General features: G+C 42.1%; 1 protein-coding gene across 8 annotated transcripts in view; it reads right to left on the reverse strand.

Moving 5' to 3' along the window:
• Positions 1–23,894, reverse strand: part of TOX (thymocyte selection associated high mobility group box) — a 347,867-nt gene that overhangs the window by 14,453 nt on the left and 309,520 nt on the right. For 7 of the 8 annotated variants that reach the window (XM_053250482.1, XM_053250477.1, XM_053250480.1 and 4 more), the window contains 2 exons: positions 10,198–10,278; positions 831–1,214 (listed from right to left, as the gene is read on the reverse strand). In XM_053250482.1, coding sequence (XP_053106457.1) covers positions 831–1,214; positions 10,198–10,278 — 465 coding nt within the window. The remainder of the gene's footprint in view (positions 1–830; positions 1,215–10,197; positions 10,279–23,894) is intronic. The other variant, XM_053250485.1, reaches the window with a different exon arrangement.

Genomic DNA, 23,894 nt, shown 5'->3' on the forward strand with positions numbered 1-23,894 from the left:
TGGGTGGTAAGTTACAAAAGCGAAGAAACAGTGTTGGGATATAACAGGCATACCATCAATTTACATCATCACATGAAGTTAGTATTTCAGTTATATTCTGTCTTCTAATATAAGGAAAGGTATTGTCTCGGAAAGAAAAAGGACTTAGGTTACATAGGAGAGGAGACAGACAGAAAATAAAAGAGGGTTATTTTTAGGGAGGAGGAACAAATGTGTACTTTGTTGTGCTACCGAAAATAATACATAGTAAAGTGGTGCTCATTCGATGAACAAATGAATGTGTTGTGTGGCTTTCATGAACAAATGAATGAAACATAGTGCCATATTTCAAAATAAGTGATGGAACTGGATGGTTCTCATTACCATTTTCTCTCTCTGTTGTTGTACACAGGTTTTTGTGGAGCTGGAAATTATTTAATGTTGCTAATATTGCCATGAAATGGTCGCAAGCTCATGACAGGGCAAATATAAGAGCCAGTTGGGGACTTCTTTTTTGGTCATACAGGGTATGCACATGCTGGAACCTCTGATGTGACCATAAGAACCGCTCTGCTGGATCAGGCCCAAGGCCTATCTAGTCCATTATCCTGTTTCCCACAGTAGCCCACCAAATGCCTCTGAGAAGTCCACAGGCAAGAAGTAAGTGCATGCCCTCTCTCCTGCTGTTGCTCCCTGAAGTAAACAGAGGAACCCCTTGCCTCCCCAGCCTTCCCTCATGGGTGAGGCTACCCTTGAAAGCCATAACTTGCAGCTGCAGTACAAGAAAGAAAGTCATGCAGTTTCAATTGTCACATGATCCTGAAACAGATTAAAACTTAGGTGGGACTTACTTGCTGCATCGTAGGTGAATGTAAAGCAGACTGGACTTGCATTGGTAGCTGGTTTCCAATGGACTGCTGCATTGTAAGTGGCTGGTGTTGTATGCTGAGATGTGGGTGAAGAGGAGGGCTCATCTGAAGGGATGGAGGTGGGGACACAGCCATGTTTGCTATGGAAACAGTCACTGGCATTTGGTTGTTGGGCTTAGGTGCTATATTCCTAGGAATATTGGGGTGTATGGCTGTTATGTGAGGATTCATTCCTGCTTGTTGGTGGTAATGGGAACTTAGATATAATGCCGAATGAGGCTGTGTAGATCCATGGAACACTGACTGCTTTGTGTTGATCATCTGAGGTTGCTGGGATACCTTAACATCAACAGGTTCATTGTAACTCTGTTCAGAAAAGAAACAGACAATACTTAGAAGCTGATATGTTCTGTTACCCTGACAGGCAAAATAGGTAATAAAGGTTCCTGCTGGCTCTTAGTTTGTCTTACTCAATCAATTACAAAAGATCAGCAGAACTAGAGTTTCTACATAAACACTGGAAGGGAAGCATCTAATGTTTTCTATCATCATTACAGAGCAAAATATATTTTATAAAGAAAACCTTTCTTTTACATAATGTAATTTTAGGACAGCAGTTATTTTGGATTTTGATACTGTCTTAGATGTTGTATAAAACAATCTACCACATTAAATTAAAGCATAAGTATGATATCTCATAATAAACATACTGCATATTAAAAATAAAAGTACAAAAATTAAGGCTTTCCTTGAGAAAGAGCAAACATTATTATTATTTTTGCATCAGTATGAAAATGTAGCCAAGAAGCTGATGCCTATCATGAATACAGGCAAACCTCACCATATGTGGCCCCAACTTATATGGTTCTGCGTATCCATGGTCGGGCAATTAACTTGGTATATGTGGGGGGAAAGGGTTTAAATTTCACATATCTGTTGTGTCGGGGTTTCTGGAAATTACCTCAAAGTCATTTCCAGCCACCATTTTGTGGCTCATTTTAAAACAACACAAAACATTCTTTTTGCCACAAAAAACAGACAACTGGTGGGTTTTAAAAAAACCACCTTTTGGTGGACATTGTGGGACAACTGCAGACCCACAAAGCATGGTAGGGCACTTTATTTTCATTATTTCTGCTGTTCTTTGCCCTTTTTTGCCACCTCAGGAACCTACCCCCCTCATTGCCTGAATGTCCTGTTATCCATGGTTTCATTACCTGTGGAATTCTGCAGGAACTGGACCCCCATGGATAACGTAGTCTACCTGTATGCCCAGCCCGGTAATAATCTGCTTACTTGCATGGGACTTGCTGCTTTCCCCAATGCTTTCTGTCTTTGCTGCATTAACTTCCTTACCAAACCCTATAATTTCTCTTGCTGCTTCTAGTCCTAGAAATGCACCATCACACCAGCACAGACCTGTGTAGAATTTTTCTCTCTCATTCAAGACTTTAAAGGGGTGCTGGTCTCTTTAAAACCATTCAGTAGTAGTGGAAACATAGGATAGGTGGGGAGAAATAGGATAGGTGGGGAGATACCTGATAGGCATCAATTCCAAAGTATTGACAAGGCCAAAGACAGTGACATTTAGTCATTATTACAAAAACAATGCTAACAATCAAATAATCTTGTAGATGATGTTTGCTGGTGCCCAGATAACCACACACTTGTTTGATTCTTCCAAATTCTGTTATTTCCCCTGAGCGCTAGAAGACGTTCCAGTGGCAGCCTTTTACAGATGGCTTGTTTCCTTGTTAAGAGGGAATCGGGCTAGCACCCAACACACAATGCTGGCCTGTATTATAAGTTACGTGTGAGAAGTGGTATGGTTTGTAACACTTTCCTTAGAGTTAAGAACCACACATTGCACATATGCTACTACACCACCCAAACATTACACTGTAGCCCTCTTCAGACATTAAAAAAAGGGGATGCTATATTGAGTACAGCATCCTGAGAGTGAGCCTGCAATCTCTGCCCTGTCACTGATGTGTCCCCAAAGTCTCAGTCCCTCACGCGGGATGTGAACAAGATTGGAAGGCTAGGACACAGTCCCCTTTTTAAAAAAAACTGTCTGAAGAGGGCTTAAACATATACATGATCACCATGGACATCTCTAACAGCCACAGCATTTCTGTTTCATAGATACTTGTGGCCAGTTTAAAGGTAACAGCTTTCAGGCAGAATCCATCAAGAACCACTTCTGCATTGTGGTCCTCTATGCATTAAAGACCCTAATCATGTATCTTTCCAGCTGTAAGCACTACATTCATATTTTAAGTTTCATATTGCTCATGCATGTGAGACACTGCATGTGAATGAATGAAGGAGGGGCTTCCACCACTGGCTATGTTGAATGCTGCCATCCAAAAACCATGTGTGTGCATCGTCCCTTCAATGTGACCAGGCTTTCCAACTTGTGATGTGGAGGAGTGCCTATGAGTACAAATTTAGAGCCCCATTCAGTTCTTGCACTCAACACACAAGAAAGGGTTGGGGGTGGTGCCAGAGTATGCCATCTCACTTCCCTTGAAAACAGGGACGTTTCAGGTGCCTTCTGTCCCCTGAAGTTGGTGAGGCTATAAAAGGTGTCCCAACACTCTAGAGGCTTACCTTCTACCCTCCATCTAAGAAGTTTCTTCCACTATCAGTCTAAACCTAAGAACTCATCACATTAGAAGGCAGGGGTGTAAATTCAAATCTGGTAGTGGTCTGCATTAGATTCTGTTGTACTTCTGGGGAGCCACACAAAGGCTCTCGCCACCTTCTGTCGACTCATGTCCACCTCACACCACCCTCTGTCTTCCTCCTCGATCTCTCTCTCATTCCCTTTCTTCTACCTGCTCTTGCCCTGCCACTGAAATTAGCGGAATGCATTACTTTTATGCTGGAATTTGGTCAGGGGAAATTTAATTATTTTGCTGGGGGGTGGTGGTGGTTAGTTTTTGGAAGAAATTCTGAATATCATACTTCCCAATAGAAGCTCGAGAGAGAGAGAGAAAGAGAGAGGGAAAGAGACAGAGAGAAAGGGGTGTGAGGGAGGCTTGACAAGAGAGGGAAAAGGAGAGAAAAAGATGTAAAGTGGATGGGACAGGATTGGAGAGGGAGAAGGAGTGGGGGATGTGAAGACCTGACGAGGGAGGGAAGAGAGACAGAGAGAAAGGGGATGGGGGAGGCTTGACAAGAGGGAAAGAGAGAGGAAAAGATAGAAAGTGGATGGGGCAGGATTGGAGAGAGGGAGAGAGAGGGTGGAGGATGGAAGAGGGAGAGACAAATACCGGCACTGGCAGGGGGAAGAAGGAAGCCAGCCAGCGCTTTGGCATAGTATGGACTGGAGTAAGGGGAAAGGAAGGAGCAGCTCCAGGGAAAGAACGAAGCCGGCGGGCAATCTGGATGCTGCCGCTTCTATGGAGGGGGAAAGGAAGGAGTGACACAATGTGTGGGGGGGGGCGTGGAGGAAAGGAAGCCATCAGTGCTTTGACATTTGGCAGAGGGACGGTAAAGGAAGGAGCTGCGCAGCATGGCATGGGGAAGAAAAGAAGGTTGGAGGAAGGAGCTGAATGGGCTGGATGCGGCCCGTGGTTTTGACACCCTGTTCTAAGGGATTATCCTGATAGACATTTAAGATTAGTTCAGAAGTTAACCAGGAAGCATTTTTGTTTGTTTTTGCATAATCTCCATACTTTGTAGATAATTATTTCCACTAATAACTACTATATAACATTTTCATATCTAGCATTTTTATTTACATCGATTTTGCTAGATCTCCCCCACAGTCATTTCATCAGAGCTTATACTAGATGTGCTCACATAAATGCAGCAAAGAGTAAGAGATTAACTCCCAAGGGCTTGCCAATGGATATGTACCTGAATAGTAATTCATTTCTTAAGAAAAAGTTGAATGAATAACTAGTGAAAGGTGAAACATGCCAGGGAAAAGATGGTAAAATGTTCCTCAGAAATAAGGCAGAGCTATGTCAAAACAAGGGTTGGAAGATGCATATAAGCCCTCATTCTATAACCTCCATGTCACATTTGCTCCGTTTACAAGTCAAAATAAGTTTAACGTTACTCCAGGCACTCTGGGGTCACTGGAGCCTGCGAAGAACCATTTGTATTCCTTTTGATGTATGCACCATCACCACCAATCAGCCAATATGCACATTACAGAAATTGGTTCATTATGTGCAATGATATACAATGAAAAAGATGATAACTTCATTTGCCCGAGTCAAGTTGTAGTAATGATGGCAACAAAAACGTATTTTCTCCAGTAAACTGTGCAAAATTAAATGGAAATGATAAAGGGAATTCAATTCTCTGTGCGAAGGTAAGACTATGTGTTACACTCACAAAGTGGTAGACTAGTTCATACACACACAGAAAAACAAAACACTTGAAAAGGCACTAAGGCAAGAGATAAAATGTTACTGTTTTTATTATAGGGGGATAAAGTAATATATTGAGGCAGTTCCCCACCCCCCACCCCCATTCAGAGGGCAAGAGGGTTTTATACACTATAAAGCTCTCTTACCTGGAACAGGTAAGGATTCAATAAATGGCATTGTTCTACAGATGTCCACATGTGTTCAGACATTAATTACTGAAGACCAATCTCATCCCACTAAGAGAAGGGCTTTTTTAAGACTCAGGGAGGTCTAGGAACATAATGATCATTTTGCACCCCACTCTTCTTTCTACCTGACTGCGCAACATTTTGCATGCAGTGGAATGTAATGCTTGTGCAGTTGTGCAAGCACAGAGTTGTGCCATTTTCACACTTGCATAACAGCAGTCTTGTGCAACTGCACAAACATAATGTTTCATTGTGTGCATATCATTGCACAGTATGTCAGCCACTGCATCCCGTGTCTATCTAATAACCCAAAATACCAAAATAATGCTGGAGTTACATTTATAATATAACTATTGTATTAGTTTTACTGCCTTGAATGAAAAGGATATAGGGCTGCTCAGCTTTGGCCCTCCTGCAGATGTTGGCCTACATCTCCCATAATCCCTGGCTTTTGAACACTGTGGCTGGGAATTATGGGAGTTGTAGTCCAAAAACAGCTGGGGGACCAAAGTTGAACAGGCCTGATATATCTGATCATTTCAGATACTGAACATACTTTGGAGGGGTCTCCATGAGTGACACCAGCGCCAATCAGCTCGGTTTGCCATTGCTGTCACCACCTACCACTCCACTCCGCCCCGATAAAAGGCCCTAAGAGCCACAGGCACCTGATCCCACTCTAGGGGAAAATAATACCTGATTCAGACTATATTTTTGAGTTTTGAAAAGGCAATTACTTCATAGAAACAAAGGAGACCAATATTTCCAAGAAACATAGGGCAACCTGGATCAGATATTTTCTTTCCCTTAGAATGGTGCAAAAGCCGGAGACTCTTAGAAGGCTGTGATTTCTTCCTGCTAAGTGATAGCTGAAAAGGCCCATAAGTTTACATGGGAGCCTGGGGCCAGGAAAAGCAGGTAAATCAGGAAAAGTGTTGGAAGGCAGCAATAGATTCAGAACATTGGGCTGGGTGGTGATGGGGAAAGGAGCAGAGGCTCAGGAAAGGCAACAGAAGTAAAGAACTGGAAGTAGACTGGAAACATTGTTGGGCAGCAGAACTAGGTTCCAGCAGCTTTAAGAAAGTCCTTATTGGTTCAAAATAGTTACTAAATTAGTAACTGAGAGACTACTGAGAGACCTTAAAGCAGGGTTTCTCAACGTGTGGGTCCCCAGATGTTGTTGGACTTCAACTCCCATAATCCCCAGCCCCAGTGGCCGTGGGTTGGGAATTATGGGAGTTGAAGTTCAATTACATCTGGGGACCCACACATTGAGAAACCCTGATAAAGGCACTACTGAGAGACCCTAAAGGCCATGTTGAAGACAGATTATCCTGGAGAGAATCTATGTGCTTGACTCTAAGTTGACACTGACTTGACGGAACTTAATCAATCAATCATTCTTTCAATCAATCAATCAATCAATCTGATTGGGATATGTTGGGGTGTACACTCACTAATTTCTTGTCCATTCCCAAAGCAGCACTCTAATAAATATAGCTGTTCTCCAGAGGTTTAAAAGTTAATGCTTAAATATGCATGAATTAGATTCTGCATATCTGACGCTATCTTTGTATGTTGATGAGGACAGTGTTTGCGCTAAATAAGACATTGTATCATATTACTTGGATATATCTACTCAACAGGTAAAGTAACAAATCCTACTGTCAGCCTGAATAAAAAATACCATGGTAAGCGATAAAAATTGCTTGTTTTTTCAAAAATTTAAAATTGCAATTCACAGCATTTTAAATAATGCTTTACAATTTGCTATACACACTACTTGCAAAAAATAATAAGAGTTGCAACTAAGGGCAATGGAAAAGCTTAGTCAGTATTATAACTAATATCAGTCTGAATAGCATTATATAAAATGCTTTGTAATGTGATTTTTCCTTACATATTTATTTTACACACATCAAACAGCTTGCCTATAGCCCCATTAATTTCAATAATTCTAACATAGGAGTAGGGGAATGGATGGGGAAAGGCTTTGATAAAAGCTCTGGCAAACATACCAATATATTTAATGGAGACTAATGTACATGATACGGTCACGATTATGTCAGTATAGTTAAGCTGGAGATTGTTTTCAATGTTCCACCATTATAAGCCCTGAATATTCTATTGCTTAAAAAAATCAAAACCATTTGTCTGATCTGCCTGGTCATCACCACACATTATTTAGGTGACAAGAAACACCTTCCCTGAAAATTTGGTGAAGATCTGTTGAAAAACAGCTTAGAGCAGTTTAAAGTTTTTTTCTTTTGAAGAGGAGTTTACAGGGTTGGCAACCTTTTTTTGGACTGGAGAAGTGCTATTTAAATTATTCTGTAGTCTAATTCCAGCCTTTAGCGTGCAGGCCAGCAAAATGCCTTTTGTATATCCCCTTGAGACCCAATTCATTTTTATATTACAATTTATCCTCAAAGATGCATTTTAAGAGGCAGAAAATGCATTTTTAGTGCTAACAGAATCTATGCTGTAGCAAGTTTGAGGTTACAGTGCTCACAGCGCTGCCCACAATAAACATGGCAGCTGACTCACTGCCCTGCCCCTGCCATGGCCTTGCTGCCCACTGCCCTCTGCTGCTCCCACCCGCCACTGCATTCTGCTGACCTGCCCCTGCTGTATATGGCGTAGAGATAAGCACTTATACAGTGCCTTTCATATAAGTGATGTAGCTTTGCCCACTGCTTCCACCCGATGCTCCTCCCAGCCCCAGCCCTGGCAAGCCAGCATTCCCTACTGGCTGCCCCAGCCTCCACTCCCAGGACTCAGATGGCGTCCATGCATGTACAGACTCTGCACATGCATGGAGGCCATCTGAACCCTGGGGATGATGCAGCCGGCAGGGAAAGCTCCCAACCAGCTCTCTGTTCCAGTGTTCTTCACCTGTTTGGGCACACATCTTGTCCTGGGCCCTGGCAAGCCAGCATTCCCTGCCGGCTGCCCCAGCCTCTGTCCCCAGGGCTCAGATGGCCTCCATGCATGTGTGAATTCTGCACATGTGCAGAGGCCTTCTGAGCCCTGGGGGCTGGGCAGCCAGCAGGGAACGTGGAGTGCACTGCAATGGGTGAGGGATGTGTGCATGTATGCCTGAGTCCGTGTCTGTGTGTGTCCCTTCGTGTCTGAATGTCTACATTACTTGTGTTCAACTTTTACACTGCTTTGCTGCTAACACCATCCTGGAGGAGATAAAATCAAGCAGGAGAACTTTGAAGTTTATGAGAAATTTCTGGGAAGATAATCTATCGTTTTGGACACCATTGTTAAAGTATTTGTTATTTTTAATTGTGTGTGTGTGTGTGTGTGTGTAAAGGAAAAGGAAAAAATTACAGATTTAAAGTGAACACAAATTATCTGCATCTTGTGCCCTTATTCACTGCTGAATAATCATGAGGTGGGATCATACTGCCACTATTACTGAATCCACTAATTTCATTTACTTGTGTTTTTTCAGGCAAGGGGAGTGTGACCGTACCATAATTTAACTGAAGGTTTTAATAAGTTTTTGGTGTTCAGCATCAGGAAGTTTTACCTTGTGGGTTGGGTAAGCTCTTTCCCATAGTGTCTAATCATATTTTCCTTTTTAAAAAATCTAGAAATTCAGTGCCATATAAATTGTAGAGACTTTGTACATTCTGGTATATGATGATGGCTTCAGAAATGAGGCTCCATGCATGCACACTTTGCCTTGGTCTTTCAGTTGAACATTGGGCTGGGGAGGGATGCATCCAGGCAGATATTTAACAGGTGCAGTTTCCCTAATCACATACTAGAGATGCCCCTGATGAATTTCTGCCTGATGCATCCCTGATCAAGACAAAGTGTGGGTGCATGCAGCCTCATTTCCAAAGCCATCATCATATACCAGAATGTACAAAGTCTTTACATATTATATGGCATGGAGATAGGCACTTTAACTTGCAATTTCCATTCTTTTTAGGGCACAAATGAAAATGTAAAGCAGCTTAACTCTCATTTTAAACCGAAGGTTTTTGGATTACTGAGTTTGTATCATCAGTTCCAAAGGAACAATGGTCACTTTTTGGCTAATTGTAATTCTAGTAAAATGTTATACTCTCCAATACAAGTTTCAGAGCTTATCAACTTGGACATATTCCTTATTCTGAACTATTATAATTTAAGAAATATGAGACCCAGATATGATCTTCAGACTTACTGCCAGCACATCCATGCTTACAAAAGCCTGCAGCAATAGATATACCAGTGTACCATTACAAAGACACATTATATTAAGGTTTCAGGAAGATATAAACATGGTTAGACAGTCTGCCTTGTGCAGTAAAGATCTATCAAAAAACACAGAGGTAATATCACACGCACACACAAGCTTACTGCAGTATATCTTATTCTGTCTAAATATCTATCACATGCAACAAGGAGTATCAACATATCACAGTGAGGAGTATATTATGCAAACAAACAAAAATACACATACTTTTAAAATACCTAGTAAACCAGCCCTAGTCACTATCTGCTGGTAGGCACTGATTTCTCCATAGTGTCTGTGTTATCTTTTACTTGTACTACCGCTCATGCTTCAGACATATGAAAAAACCATAAGGCGATACGAACGGGGCTTACTGTATAGATTAAACAGCAGCTGTTTGCACTGAGCAGCAAGTCACAGAATTGACCTCAAAACTTAGACAGGGAAAAACAATGATTTTACATACTACAGAAATGAATGTTACAAAAACAGCTGGAAGAGCTACAATCTGTCCCAATACATATCTCATGTGTTACCTTGGATACAAGGCTTGCCCTGTATGCAGCTAACTGCTTCAGGTACTCCTTCTTGGCAGCTTCAGTTTTCTTTTTGTATACCTAAAATATAATAAAGTAAAGTCAGTCAGCAATTGGGTCTGTTCTGCTCCAAAGTAAAGTCCCATAATCTGCAACAGGTACATAACAATAACATGCTATTGATTATTTTCCTTCTACTTGCCTCCTGCTCTTCTTCCTATACAAACCTATTTTAACTACACAAGAAGACAGTAAGCAAGATTTTCAAGTTAGCCAGATAACAGTTTAAATGTGCAAAATAATGTCCATAGTGCAAGCCTAATACTGAGAAGAACATTAAGTTGAAAGGAAAGCTTGACAGTGGATTTAAGATGATCAACCACTGATCAGTATTCCTAAGTGACAATATTTTTAGAAGCATAATTAACATATACATTTTAGAGGCCCACTTTTAGGAGGATTGGTTATTTTCCAAGTTGGTTTTCATATCAAAACTAGTGCTGCTGCTACCAGCATGGGTGTAACTGGAGAAGGGCAGCCAGGACACGTGCCCTAGGTGCAACTGGGGGGGTGCCACACCAGTGCCTGCCACCCCCACCCCATTGCCCACCTGCCCAGCCCCAGGGCCCCTCAGCCACTTGCCTTGTGTGCCTTCTTCTCTCCTGCTTGCCTTGCCCTCTGAGCAGCCTGCAAACTGAAACACAGCAGCTACTGCTCTCTCCACAGCTCTCAGCTGATCGGTGGGTGGGCGGGGCTTTCAGAGAGGCCTCCAAGCAGGCCTCCCTGAAGCCTGACCTTGAGTAGGCCAGCAGGCCCCAAGCAAGCAAGGAAGGAGGAAGGCAGAGTAGACACCACAGTTCTCTACAGCAGACCCTCTGCCCAGGCCAGCCAGCCCAGCCTTTGCCAGATAGAATGTGAATTCCTTTTTGTGGTACCCCCCACCCTGGATATATAGGGATCTGTTTGCCATAGGGCTTTGATGGGGGGGGCTGAGAAGTGTCTGAATATTTAATTTAAAACAGATTGGAAAAATTTGCTGGCTTTAAAAACAAAAACTATCTAAAAATGCCTATAAGTGGCTTGTTTCATGGCAGAAAAATAAAAAAAAACTTCTGGAACAAACAATATTTATTTATTTATTTAGTTAGTTAGTTAGTCATTCATTCATTTATAAATGCACTTATGTTCAAGTTGTTTTGCAGCCCAGAAGGTCTGAGTGAGAACTGTGAAGCATGTGCTGTGCTTTTATTTTATTTTATTTTTCTTGTGTGTGAACTGCTCCCCAGTAATTCGCAGGGACTTCAGGGTAAATCTGGCCAACATGTGAATGCAGCACCTCCATTCCAGAGGAGATGTATGTTAAAGGGCTTAAAAAGCCTTGTGTGAAAAACCGCCTGGAATCAAACTTTACTGAATTTGTTCAGAATTCTGAGAAAACATACATAGGCTCACACTCCATGGTTGAAAGTCTCCTTTGTCCATGACTGGGATATCTGAGAGAGTCAATAATAAAAGAACAACACACTGCTTGTGACAGGAAGGGGCAAATTACAATGATTTCTTAGTCTGGCACGGGCTGGTTTTGGCCCTGGCAGAACTAGGCTGTCTGCTCCTGTTGCAAATTCTTTTGTCTAGTGTGGCAAACTAATGTATCCTCCTCCCTCCTGGTGCCAAAGTAAGCACGAGTGTGGTGAATGTACATATACCCCATCATGAGCCAACAGTCATCACAAGACAAAGGCTGACAGGAATCATTCACTGGTTTATACTCCCCCACCTTGGCTATCTGGGCAAGTGATCCTCTAGGACAAAGTCATCGTTTTTTAAAAAAGGATGAGATGCTACAGAAAATGACACTTGGAATCTTCACATAATTCCTGACTGTTGTTCTAAGTCTTTAACAGTTGTTTTCATGTTTTGATCAACAACCATGTCTAGATGGTACAGTGTTCTTTTTAACAGGGATTTCCAGATATTGTAGTCCCATCATCCCTGTTTGGACAGGGGTGCAATTTCAGTGCTTACCCTAGGCACTATTTTCCCTAGAGACGCCCCTGGCTACCACCACTACTACTATGACTATGACGACGACTACTATTAGGACTACTACATAAAATCTACTTGAAATGTTCTCTGCATGGAAATAGCTCCATGAAATGACCACAATGTGCAAGGGTATATGGATTGCCATGTGGCTCACTCTGATCACTAGAAGCATCTTCATGCCACTGTCACAGACTCCCAGCAGTGGCTGACACTGGAATGGAAAAATCATATGCAGCTGGATCAAGCAACATCTCCTTACACATCAGTTTCATGTAAAACTACTACCACAGAGAAACCTTTCCCACAACTTCCATGTGATCAATTTAAGAACTCAAACAGGGCAGAACTAATTAGATGTGTTCGGGTAGGAAATTTGTGAAGACAAAGTTGAAATAAAGTTTAAAGGATTGTGGGTCTGGATGGACCAGCTGCATTCTTCAGCACATCTTTGGATCTTTTTTAACCTGTCAGAATGATCCATTATTTGGAAAAGAACCATCTGCCCTAAGGAATATTGTGGCTGGCATCCCCACTAACAGAGCAGAGGTGCTATGTGCAAAGTGACTCTGAAGCATTTAGTAATCTAGAGTAATCCATTGGTGATTTCCCCTACTCTCTCCTTCCCCTGGAAATCCTCTTTATACTACTAAATATAACCTGGTAGGTCGTGTGAATAGCCCCAATATTTAGTAAATGCTGAAGAGGCACTTTACAGATAATGCCTCCTCACTGTTGGTGGGAATGTCTGCAAGTTCACCTGTGACTAGTTAGGAAAAACTAGTGACTAGGATCAAATTTCCCACTGAGAGAGATTTTTTTCCATTGAGGCAATCAGGAATGTTTTGTGGGTATTGCACTCATGTAGCAAGAACAATTATTTATTTTATACCATAAGCCCTTCGCATCATGATTTTACCACTGGACCACTTATCATAGGATCACAGCAAGCTACCTTGTACTGACTCAGGGATCTAGTGCATTGGTCCACAATGACTGGCAGTAGCTCTCCAGGGTGTCAGACTGGGGTCTTTCCCATCCCTAAGGAGATGCCAGGAACTGAACTTGTACTCTACCACTGAGCCCCAGCAAACACACAAGCAGTTAGCTCAGGTTAAGGGAGCGCTTACTCTCTTAACCACAAGGATAGATCCTTCCTATCTTCCTCCTCTCCTGGCACACAGACTAGAGTCTTGAAGAGTGGCTTATTTGGGTGGTGAGAATGGAGACAGGTCTTTGGATGGTCAGGTCTATTTGTACAGTGCTGGAAGCACATAAAAAACAGTTGCATTGTCTCTGTGCATACTGGTTCAAGAAAAACCATGAGATTTCCCATATTTAGAGCTAGGCACATTTTTTGTAACTTTAATTTGATCTCTCCAGAGCTTCTTATTCCACAGTAAAATAAGAGTATCAAGACAATTCTGAGTACATTTCCAAACTGCAGAAATATTTGTAAAGTTGTGCTACATTATTCTTATGAAACATGCTTTATTCCATCAAAGCTGTCTTTTCAAGAGCATGCAGTCCATCTGATTTCTGCTGGGGAAACCCAGAGGTGACTTAAAAGGATTAAAGATTTTGCATCCCAGGGAAACATAAGATCATAATGGAGAAACAGGCATTCTAGGATACTAGAGCTGTAAATATCGAGAGAGGAATAAAAATAATAGATTGGTTCTAGCTGTGCAAACGGCATGTGTGCATTCTTTTGCAATTTCTTCAGATTACAAAGCTCATATCATTTTATTTCAGAAAGGATAACAACTTGTGTTGCTGAGTTGATTGTTTGTGGTTATTGCTAAAATGTATTGTTTCAAAGAAATGAAACACCCATTAGTTGACAGGGTTCCCCCCACCCCCCCCGCTGAAGCTAAAATTAGATTTTTCCAACCTGGAAGGGAAAGAAACAATGCAAATTGCACTCTCTTTGTTTGAATATATCTGCATAATTTTGTTTCATTTTCTAAACAAAAATAAAGCCCAATAAGAATAAAAGATTATAGAAATTTATCCCTGACATTTCTCATTTGAGAAGACCAATTAATGGTAGTTCTATAGAGCTTTTTATGCAAGCATCACTATGGCACCCTATCATATAGACATCAGGTAGTTATTTCCCCAGTTATGCACAATATTTGGTACTAAACAATTCTAAGCATTTTCTATCTTTTTTTTTTAAAAAAAAAAAGTGGTGCAAAAAGCCTTCTAGCATTAGTCCCATAGATTAATATGGCAACTGATCCCATGACTGGAAAATATTACAATGGACAGTAAGACAAACTTGCAAGTACATACTTGGTTCAAACCCTATGACCCAAAGTGAAGAACTCAGATTCATAATATCTTCTTTTTGTAACAAGAATAATGCACATATGCAATAAGACATTGTTAACCATAACATCTTGTTGCATAAAACTATCCATTTTTGGTCTCACTTCCACAGGAATTTGAGCAGAAGAAAACTGCATAAGTTACAATACTGGGATACCCCACATAGAAATTAACATTTATTAAGAGTTCAGAACACACTGACCCCTCTCTCATAATCATGGAGAAAGGGCTCCAATCTGCAGGGGAGGAAACCTTGAAATGCTTAACTCCCTGGCAGACGATTGAGGGCTCCTTCCTGGTCAGGCAGATTGCCTGCCCAGACAATTGCCAGCTACTGCTGGCCGTGGGGAGGATCGGGGGCCTGAATGTGTCTTCTCAGTCCCCAGAACTCTTACAATGCAACATGGGGGAGGCTACTCACATGTAGGTGCCACACGGAGCCACGCAGCACCAACATGCGATTACTTAGCCCAGTTTCTGGGCACCCTCATGCCCAAAGCCCAGGCTAAGTGGTGGGTTCAGTAAGTGGGTTCGCTGCCCTGCCGGTGTCATTTGAGAGGAGTGGATTTTCAGTGCAAAAATGATACAGAGAATGTATTAACTCCCTCACCATGTACCACAGTTCTAGCCTAGCTTAGATTGTGCTCCCTTGGTGGTAGATATTTTTAATGTAAAAAGACCAACTTCCTTGTTAAGCCTGTCACACAACAGTTTGTCCCTAATCCATTCTTGATTGGCTAGATGTTGCTTATTGTCCTTGTGTGTGTCCAGAAAGAGCCAAACAATTAATTGTATATCTGCTCCCTTGCCTTAAATAGATAAAAGTCTGTAGTGCAAAAGACATAATCAGAAGGTTGGATATGTTCCTTCATAGTACAAAGGCACTATTGAATTACAAACCTAGTGGTAACAAACAATCAATTAATGACTACCTAGTTGTAACAAACAACCAATTAGTGATGTAATATGGATCCAGGATTTAATGCTAGTTCCTGTCAACATTCTCTAACATCATGCATGCACACTTCATGCACAAGATGAGAAAGGAGTCCTCTGATCCTGGCTTAGGACAAGCCAGGCTCTCTCACTGTGTCTGAACTGGATGATCATGGTTTATTTTAACTAGAGTTTCAAAACTATCTGAAATACCCAGCTTTGGATCCAGATTTATTATTAAACTCTGACATAAATGAGCCAGATTCACCTGATTTGGATATGATGAGATATCCTAGCTTGTTCTAAGCCAGTATCAGATGAAGAATTCTTCCTTCCCTTGATTGCCAAGCAGACGGACAAATGGGGGCTTTTTTTGCTATCTTATTCCATTTTATATTAATTTTATGTAATAGTTCTTAATTGTATACACACACACGTATCAACATTCACTTTTAAGGACCCTTATATCTGGATCGGAACTGTATATTGATCCATGATCGTAATAAACTGAATCTGAATCTGAGTGCACCCAAGGCTAAGGGATGTCACGTGAAACTGTTTTTACCATAACCCCACATCACATCTGAAACAGGTGACTGATTCCTAATTTACAGGAAATATAAATGAGAATGTTGAAACATGGTTTAAAATCATTGATTTTAAAATTGGCTTTAAAAATGTTAATTTGACTTTTCCCCCTTTAAAATAAATCCATCCTATTAATTCCAGATACCTTCTTTTTCTGGAGCATAAATTCTTCCTGGTAGGCTAGCCTGCAGTTAACCTTTCAGTAGTGTTGACATTAACTGTGGTTAGGACAGGCTGCTTGCCAGCAGCAAGTGGCTGACATCCTGACTAAATTTCTTAATGGAAGTCCTACTGAAATTTAGTAGTCCTTTAGAGTAACACCTAAATAGTACTACTGAATATCAGTTGGTAACTATAGTACAAGTTATTAAATGTAACATTAAAAGTGACTTGTGGGAGGACTTAGGGTCTTGCATGACTGAGATATGAACTGGTTGGGTATCCAACAATAGATACAACTCATATTGATTGGAAAATGAGCCACTTCTCCCAGTGAGAGTGCTGGAGTATTGTCAGCAGGAGCCAGATTATTATCTTCGGTACCAGCCTAAGCATGCATCAAGAACTGAAGGCAGGTAGGGAGATTGGATGGGTGGCAATTGAAAGTATTTTATGTACTGCCAAACATGCAAAAGACTGAGTTCCACCCATGTTCTTTTTGTGAAAGCCAAACATTATAGCCCGTAGGTACAATTGTAGATCTTTAAAAACATTTACAATAATTGCAGATGCGAAAGATTTTCAAACAATTTATCAGTGTGAGAATGCTTATACAGAATACTTTTACAGAGGCAAAATTACAGCCATGCTTCAATAATGTCATGACAAAAGATTCAAAGGAACATAACCCATCCCATCATTTGTTGCAAATCTTCCCTTACCCACAATACTGTACTGCACTTTCGGACACTAGCGCATGGATTTTCAGCCTTTAAAAAAATAAAATAGTGTGCCGCTTCCATCTCAAAGCTTCAGCTCAAATATCCCATATAAACAGCCAAGACCCCCCCAGATACTGGGAAATAAAAAACAAGCTAGATGAATCTGGAATCAGGCAAAAAAACAAACACAAAACCCCACCTCTATGCTGTGGTTTCCTTCCTCCTCCTGTCCTCTGGAGACTCATAGCCAGGGTTCTATAGAATACCTGAGACATGGACCACGTCTCTCCCTGGCTCACCATCAGCCCACCCATCCCCTCAGCCCAACTGAGCATCAGCCAGCATTCCCCTTGCTGCTGAGCTTGTCAGTCAGACTGAAGGAAGGGTGAGCTGATCCTGAGCATATATCCAGACAGTCACACGGAGAGGAAGAGGGAGCCAATGGTGTAGCAGGCAAGTAAATTTGGGAGGCAGGAGGGCTCTGGGTATGTATGATGTTTATACGGTATGCTGCTTCAAATTACCTCAGGGGTTCAATAATTTCTTTTTCCCCATCTCCACTACCCTTTGACAGCTGGTGACACCTCTCTCCAAAGCCATCTCCTGGGGTGGATTTAAGGACTGCACCCACAAAACTGAGGAGGGACAAATGCAACCACCCATGGGGGAACCACTAGGCCAGAGGGTTCCCTTTGGGGGTTACCTTTAACCTACCCCCAATTTGGGGGGTGTAGTCCTTCAACCCCCTACCGTGTGAGCGGGCCTGGAGGGACCTGATCTTCAAGCCGTCTGCCAGGGTAGTATTTAAATACTGAACTCCCAAAATTTGGAAGGGGGGAGGCAATTTCCCACTGGGCCAGAGGATACCCCATGTGGGTTATCTTTTCCCCACCCCCAATTTCAGGGGGTCTGTCCAAGCTGATTGCTGGGCTGCTGTTGGTCCAATAGCAATTCAGAAGGATTTCAAACATATGTGAAATCCTGTGCTGTGCTGGATGGGGTTACACTGCCCCAGAAGGAGCAGGTGTGTAGCTTGGGAGTACTCCTGGACCCAGGCCTCACCCTGGTATCTCAGGTGGAGGCTATGGCCAGGAGTGCTTTCTATCAGCTCCGGCTGATTCGACAGCTGCGCCCGTTCCTCGAAGAGGATGACCTCAAAACAGTGGTGCATCAGCTGGTAACCTCCCGGCTTGACTATTGCAATGCACTGTACATGGGACTGCCTTTGTACGTAGTCCGGAAACTTCAGTTAGTTCAGAATGAGGCAGCCAGATTGGTCTCTGTGGCAACCCAGAGAGACCATATTTTGCCTGTTTTGAAACAGTTACACTGGCTGCCAATATGTTTCTGGACAAAATACAAAGTGCTGTTTATTACCTTTAAAGCCCTGAACGGCTTGGGTCCAAGTTATCTTGGAGAGCGCCTTCTTCTAGATGATCCCGACCACACATTAAGGTCATCTGAGATGGTCCATCTCCAGTTGCCACAGGTTCGACTGGTGGCGACTCAGAGGTGGTCCTTTTCTATAGCTGCTCCTGGGCTGTGGAATGCACTCCCAGCAGAAATCCGCAATCTGAATTCTTTATTGACCTTCAGGAGAGCCCTTAAAATTGTTTGGCCTGGTCTTCCATGGTTTTTAATTAGTTTTAACTGTTTTAATGCTGTAACCTGCTTTTCAGGGTTTTTAATTGTTCTGATTGTTTAATTGTTCTATGATGTTTTAATTGTTAACTGATGTTTTATATTGTTTATATTTCTGTTTTAACTGTTACTGGTTTTAATGGTTTTGTTTTTAATTGTAAACCGCCCTGAGACATTTTGGAAGGGCAGTATAAAAATCAAATAAATAAATAATCATAAAATAAATAAATAACAGGGATTTTAATTGGAGTTCCTACTATTGGGGTCCCCTGCTGTAATTTCTGAAATACTTCTGATAGAGTCCAATAGTGGTCATTAGTAGTGTATACAATCAGAAATATAAGACCCAATCTGATTCTGGGTCTTTGGAACCTTCAGAATATCAGAACTGGAATCAGAATTCTGATATTATCAGTAAAAATTCCCATAGATGTTTATGGGGGAACACAAAAATATCGGCAATAACACAGCTTGACTGAGAGCTCTGAAAATTGGCAAAAACGTAAGGGAGGGTGGCAAATATTTGCGTCTTTAATTTCAACTGCATTGGGCCATCTGGTGGTTTTAAATTATTTTTTAAAAAAACAAACCAAGTATTGTACTTGGATCCAAGAATTGTGGCAAACAGTGATGTCACATCTGAGAATTCACCACCACTTTCTGTTTAAAGCAAGTAAGTTAAAATTTAAATTTATAATGGCTAAATAAATAAATGTGTGGGCAGGCAGAAACTGACAGATGGCAGAAAATTTCTTCCTTTTTAAAAACAAGAATGCTATGGACACCATTTTATAGCTCCAGGTGCCATTTTCTGATTTTGACAATTCTGACTGAATTCTGACCTTAGTTCCAACAGTTCTGACCTGATATTGGAAACTGTTGCCAGCACTGCCATTCTGCGGGCTCCCAGAAGACTCTCTGCTTATGTCTGGGACAACAGAAATGTAGCTCCCATTCTTAATATACTCAGGAGTCTCACAGGATCGTGGGCTCCCCGTTTGTTGACATATAGGGACAGGTCACTTAGCAGGCAGTGGGATGGTCGCCCCCCCACCCAGATTCAACACTTGCTAAGCAAACTGAAAGGGAATTAGCCTCACAATATTAGGGACTAACTAAGCAGACCTGAATTAGCTTTAGAGTTAACTCCACTTTCAAGGTCTCTCTGTCCGAAGATTGACCCTTTACTTCCCCCTCTTCTTGCCTCAAACAAGCTAATGCTAATCACTTCAGCAGGAAAGCCAGATAAGACACTGTGAATGTAACTTCCTTCCACATCACAAAAGAGATAAGTGGGCAATAGGAACTTTGGAGGTGTGCTCATTAAAATTACTGATTGTTTTACTAGGTCCTTCCAACCTGACAGATATCATCCTTGCATGTCCATTCAGTCCTTTACATACAGCTTGTTCTTGACCATTCATGTCATTGTGTTTTACTCAAGCACAACAAACAAAGACAAGGGATCCTTTTGACATCCACCAGAATTTCCCTCCTCAGGAAGAAGCAGCAGCTGATATTTTTCCTTAGGGCCCATTTTGGGCTATAACTGGCCCTGGTTTTTGAACCAGAAAGGTTCATTTGGTCTCTATACTCCACAGTATGGGTGGAGTCACCCACCCCTTTATACTGTGGAGTCACTGTATGGGTAATAGTCATGACATCTGCCATAACACCAGGCCGTGCCTTGCAACTCCCTACCCAGCATACTCCGAGGCCATGGGGAGTAAAAGGAAGCAGAAAGTCTGCCCAACCGACCCTTGTCCTGGGAACGACGAGGTTTCTGTTCAGTTAGTGCTTTAATAGGTGACAGCCTGGGAGCCTCATTAATTTCTTTAATTTAACATATTTATATTTATATGTATGCTACCTTGAGTGCCATGATGGAAGAAGGGCAGGGTATAGATAGATAACATGTAATGCGGTTGTCGACCAGCACAGAAGCATGAAGAAAAAACACAGTGTCATACACATACAGTAGAACAAAAGCATAGCTTTACAAATATACAGTGGCATGATAAATTATTCCACTACAGTGGTCATTACTTGTTGTCGTATATTCACTGCTATTAAACAAAATTTAGCCACTTTATGGGTAACGTGGGCTTGATGATCCAATAATAAAAGAAATAAAACATATGCTTCATCTTCTCTGCCTGGTAGATCCTTAATCAAGGGTACAATTAATGATTTACATGAATCCCTGTAAAAGTTACAGTAGAATAAAACATGACCCACATCCTCTATGGCTGTGTACTACAGGGGCAGTAGCGTTCAGAGTAGGGAGTCCCACCATATCTGCCATAGAGCACTGCTGAAGGCAGCCCATCACAGCAGGCCAACGCAAATGCTCTGCAATATTTGGAAACTATTAAGGCTTGACAGTAATCAGTGGCTTGGTGCTAAAGGCATGTCTCTATAATTTAAGTCGTTTGGAGGCCTTCCTTAAGTCCTGTTGCCATTCCATGTCCAATATTCTTTGTTTAACAGCCTTTTTTGCTTGCTCATGGCCCATGGATGGCAGCACTTCAGGAGGAAAGCCACAAGAGGTGAGCTGTTCTTTAAAAGTTGATTTCCACTGTATCTGAAAACTGTCTTCAGGTATCAGTGGGGCCAGCCCCGTTGGTGAGAATACCACCTTCAACTCGTAGTTAAGGGTAGTAATCCACACTCTTTCCACTTGCGTGACTCCCAATTCCAGTCTTAATACTGTATTGGAGACATGTTTTGGGACTTGCATAATTGATCTTAGAAACTTAGATTGTATTGTCTCTGTCTGTGTAAGGTTGGAGTAAGGGCCACGGCCTCACAGAGGGCATTTGCGCAGGCACGGTGGCCACCAAAATGGTGGCCGCTCGCTCTTATGTAGACCTGAAAGGGCCAAAAAGGCTTCAGTTACCCGGCCACGGCGGTGCTGAGGAAAGCCGGTGGGGGGAGAGGGAGCCCGCGCTGACTCCCCCCCTGCCCGCCGGCTACAGCAAGCCCCCCAAAGGGGCTACAGGTACTTTCTTAATGTTTAAATTTTAAAAAAAATTGTGAACCTGCCGGACCGGACCCGAACCGAACCGCTGGACCGGTTCCGCACATCCCTAGATACTGGTGACCAGTTTGATAGTGTCTGCATAGATGGCTCTGCCTTTAAGGATATATGGTCCATTAGATCACTTTGTTGCGCATATAGTGAGTGGAAGTGCGCTTCCCATACAGCCGCAGATATATGGCATTCCAATTTACTGCCTGATCTTTGAGTTACACTTTGCCAAAATGTGCGAGAATCTCTGGATTTTACAGCCTCTATCAGTTGCTGCCAGCTTTCTTTAGTTGCCTCACCCCCCTTTTTTTTTTTGCTAAAAGTAGCCATTTATAGTGTTGTTTTTTAACAAAATGGCTAGTGCATTTGTAGCATCTGCACTTTATTTATAGTGCCTGTAGGAGCTGATGAGGTATTTTTTGGCCTGTATACACTCATGGTCAAACCAGGATTTCGACCTTGGATCTCCTAAGCAGGATATAGATAATTAGTAAATAAAATTGTGAGAATAAGCAATGTGGGTCAACACATTGAATTAGGGGTATGTTTGAAATGGATGTGCGTTCTGTTTTGAGCTCAAAACAAAATGCAAAATGGCCAAAATGTTCTGCCAAACCAGTGGTCAAGCCGGCTGTTTAGAAGGATCAAACATGAAATGTTTTGGCCATAGGGAACAATGGGGAATTCCAAACACCCAATTGTTCCCCATGAATAGCTCCCAGAGACACCAAAGTGGGTTGTGTGGTAAGGCATAATGGATGCTACCTACCACCCAACCCACAAAGGAAATGGGCATGTGGGCAATTTTTAACAATTTTTAAACTTTGCACCAAACCCTCCATAAGAACCTATGGTATTCATCTTGATAATGAGGTGGGTTTCACAATTAATGAGACTCACCTGGGGAGGGTGAGCAGAGAGAGTGGGCTCAGCCCACTCTCCCAGCACACGAGCAGACAGTCTGCTCTGGCTGGCTGAAGCGGCTGCCCACATGACTGCCGGCTCTGTTACGGAGCCAGTGGGTGCTGGGGGGAGCGGGGGCCGGGGGGAGGGAGCAAGCATGCAGGGCATGCTGGCGAGACCCCCGGAGCTGGGAGGCAGCTTTTTGCCTCCCCTCCGGGGGTCTCCTTGTGAGCAGCAGCGGCGTGGAGCTGCACCGCGGCTACTCACAATTTTTAAAACCAGGTTTGCGGTGCGCTCGCTCCATAAGCCTGGTTTAAGGGCAGGGGTAGTTAGCGGGTTACCCGCTTAGGAACCACTGGGCTCACAGCTGAGCCCGGTGGTTCACACAATGGGAGAAATCGGGCTAGCCTCCGCTAGCCCGATTTCGTCCCGTTGTGTGAATAGCCTCTTAGTCAGTTTGAATATTTTTGTTACATTGTTTAAACCTACCAGTTTGTATGTGAGAAGCTATTTATTGTAATTTGTGGTTTAGTTAGTTTTAATATCTTTGTTTGAACTTGGTAGTTTTGTTTGCAAGAAGTTATTAATCATAAACTTGGTTCAGTTCGTTTAAATATCTTTGTTATACTGTTAACTTGTTAGTTTCTTAAGAAATTGCTTATTACAACCTCTTTTCTTTGCACTTGAGGTTTATCTTATTCCCTTTTTATAATGTTATAATTTTGGCTTGTTTTTATTTACCTTTTAATAGTTCTTTTTATAATTATTCCTTCATTGTTATATTTTACATGTTGTAGTTCCCAGAAGAACAGTTCTATTTGAAATGCATCAGGATCTACTCTTTAATAAACTGCTTTTGCAATGTTCCTGTTTCCTTTCTTCCTAGGTGCTTTCCCCTCCTGTGTGCTTCTTACATTACCATTTAACAAGTTGTTCTAGTAAGAACTAATCTACCTACTTTCCTTTCACTATCCCTAAACTGGACTAAATTTAGTTCAGATCAGTTAGGCAGTCCATAAGTTAACCTCTTGCACATCAAACATTCACACATCCACCATCTTGGACTGGGGTGGATGACATCATTATAAACTACACCTTTGAGGTGTCCCTATGTGTCACTCACTACAACTGTACCAAATTTAGTTCAAATCGGTTCAATGGTCCACAAGTTAGCCCACTTGCACCTCAAATATTTACACGTCTGCCATCTTGAATTGGAGTGGATGACATCATCACAGACTACGCCATTGAGGTGTCCCTATGTCTTCCTATAGCTGTAGCAGATGTGGTTCAAATCAGTTAGGTGGTTCACAAGTTAGCCCACTTGTGCCTCAAATGTT

This window comes from Hemicordylus capensis, chromosome 4 (assembly GCF_027244095.1).
Source record: "Hemicordylus capensis ecotype Gifberg chromosome 4, rHemCap1.1.pri, whole genome shotgun sequence".
NCBI lineage: Eukaryota > Metazoa > Chordata > Lepidosauria > Squamata > Cordylidae > Hemicordylus > Hemicordylus capensis.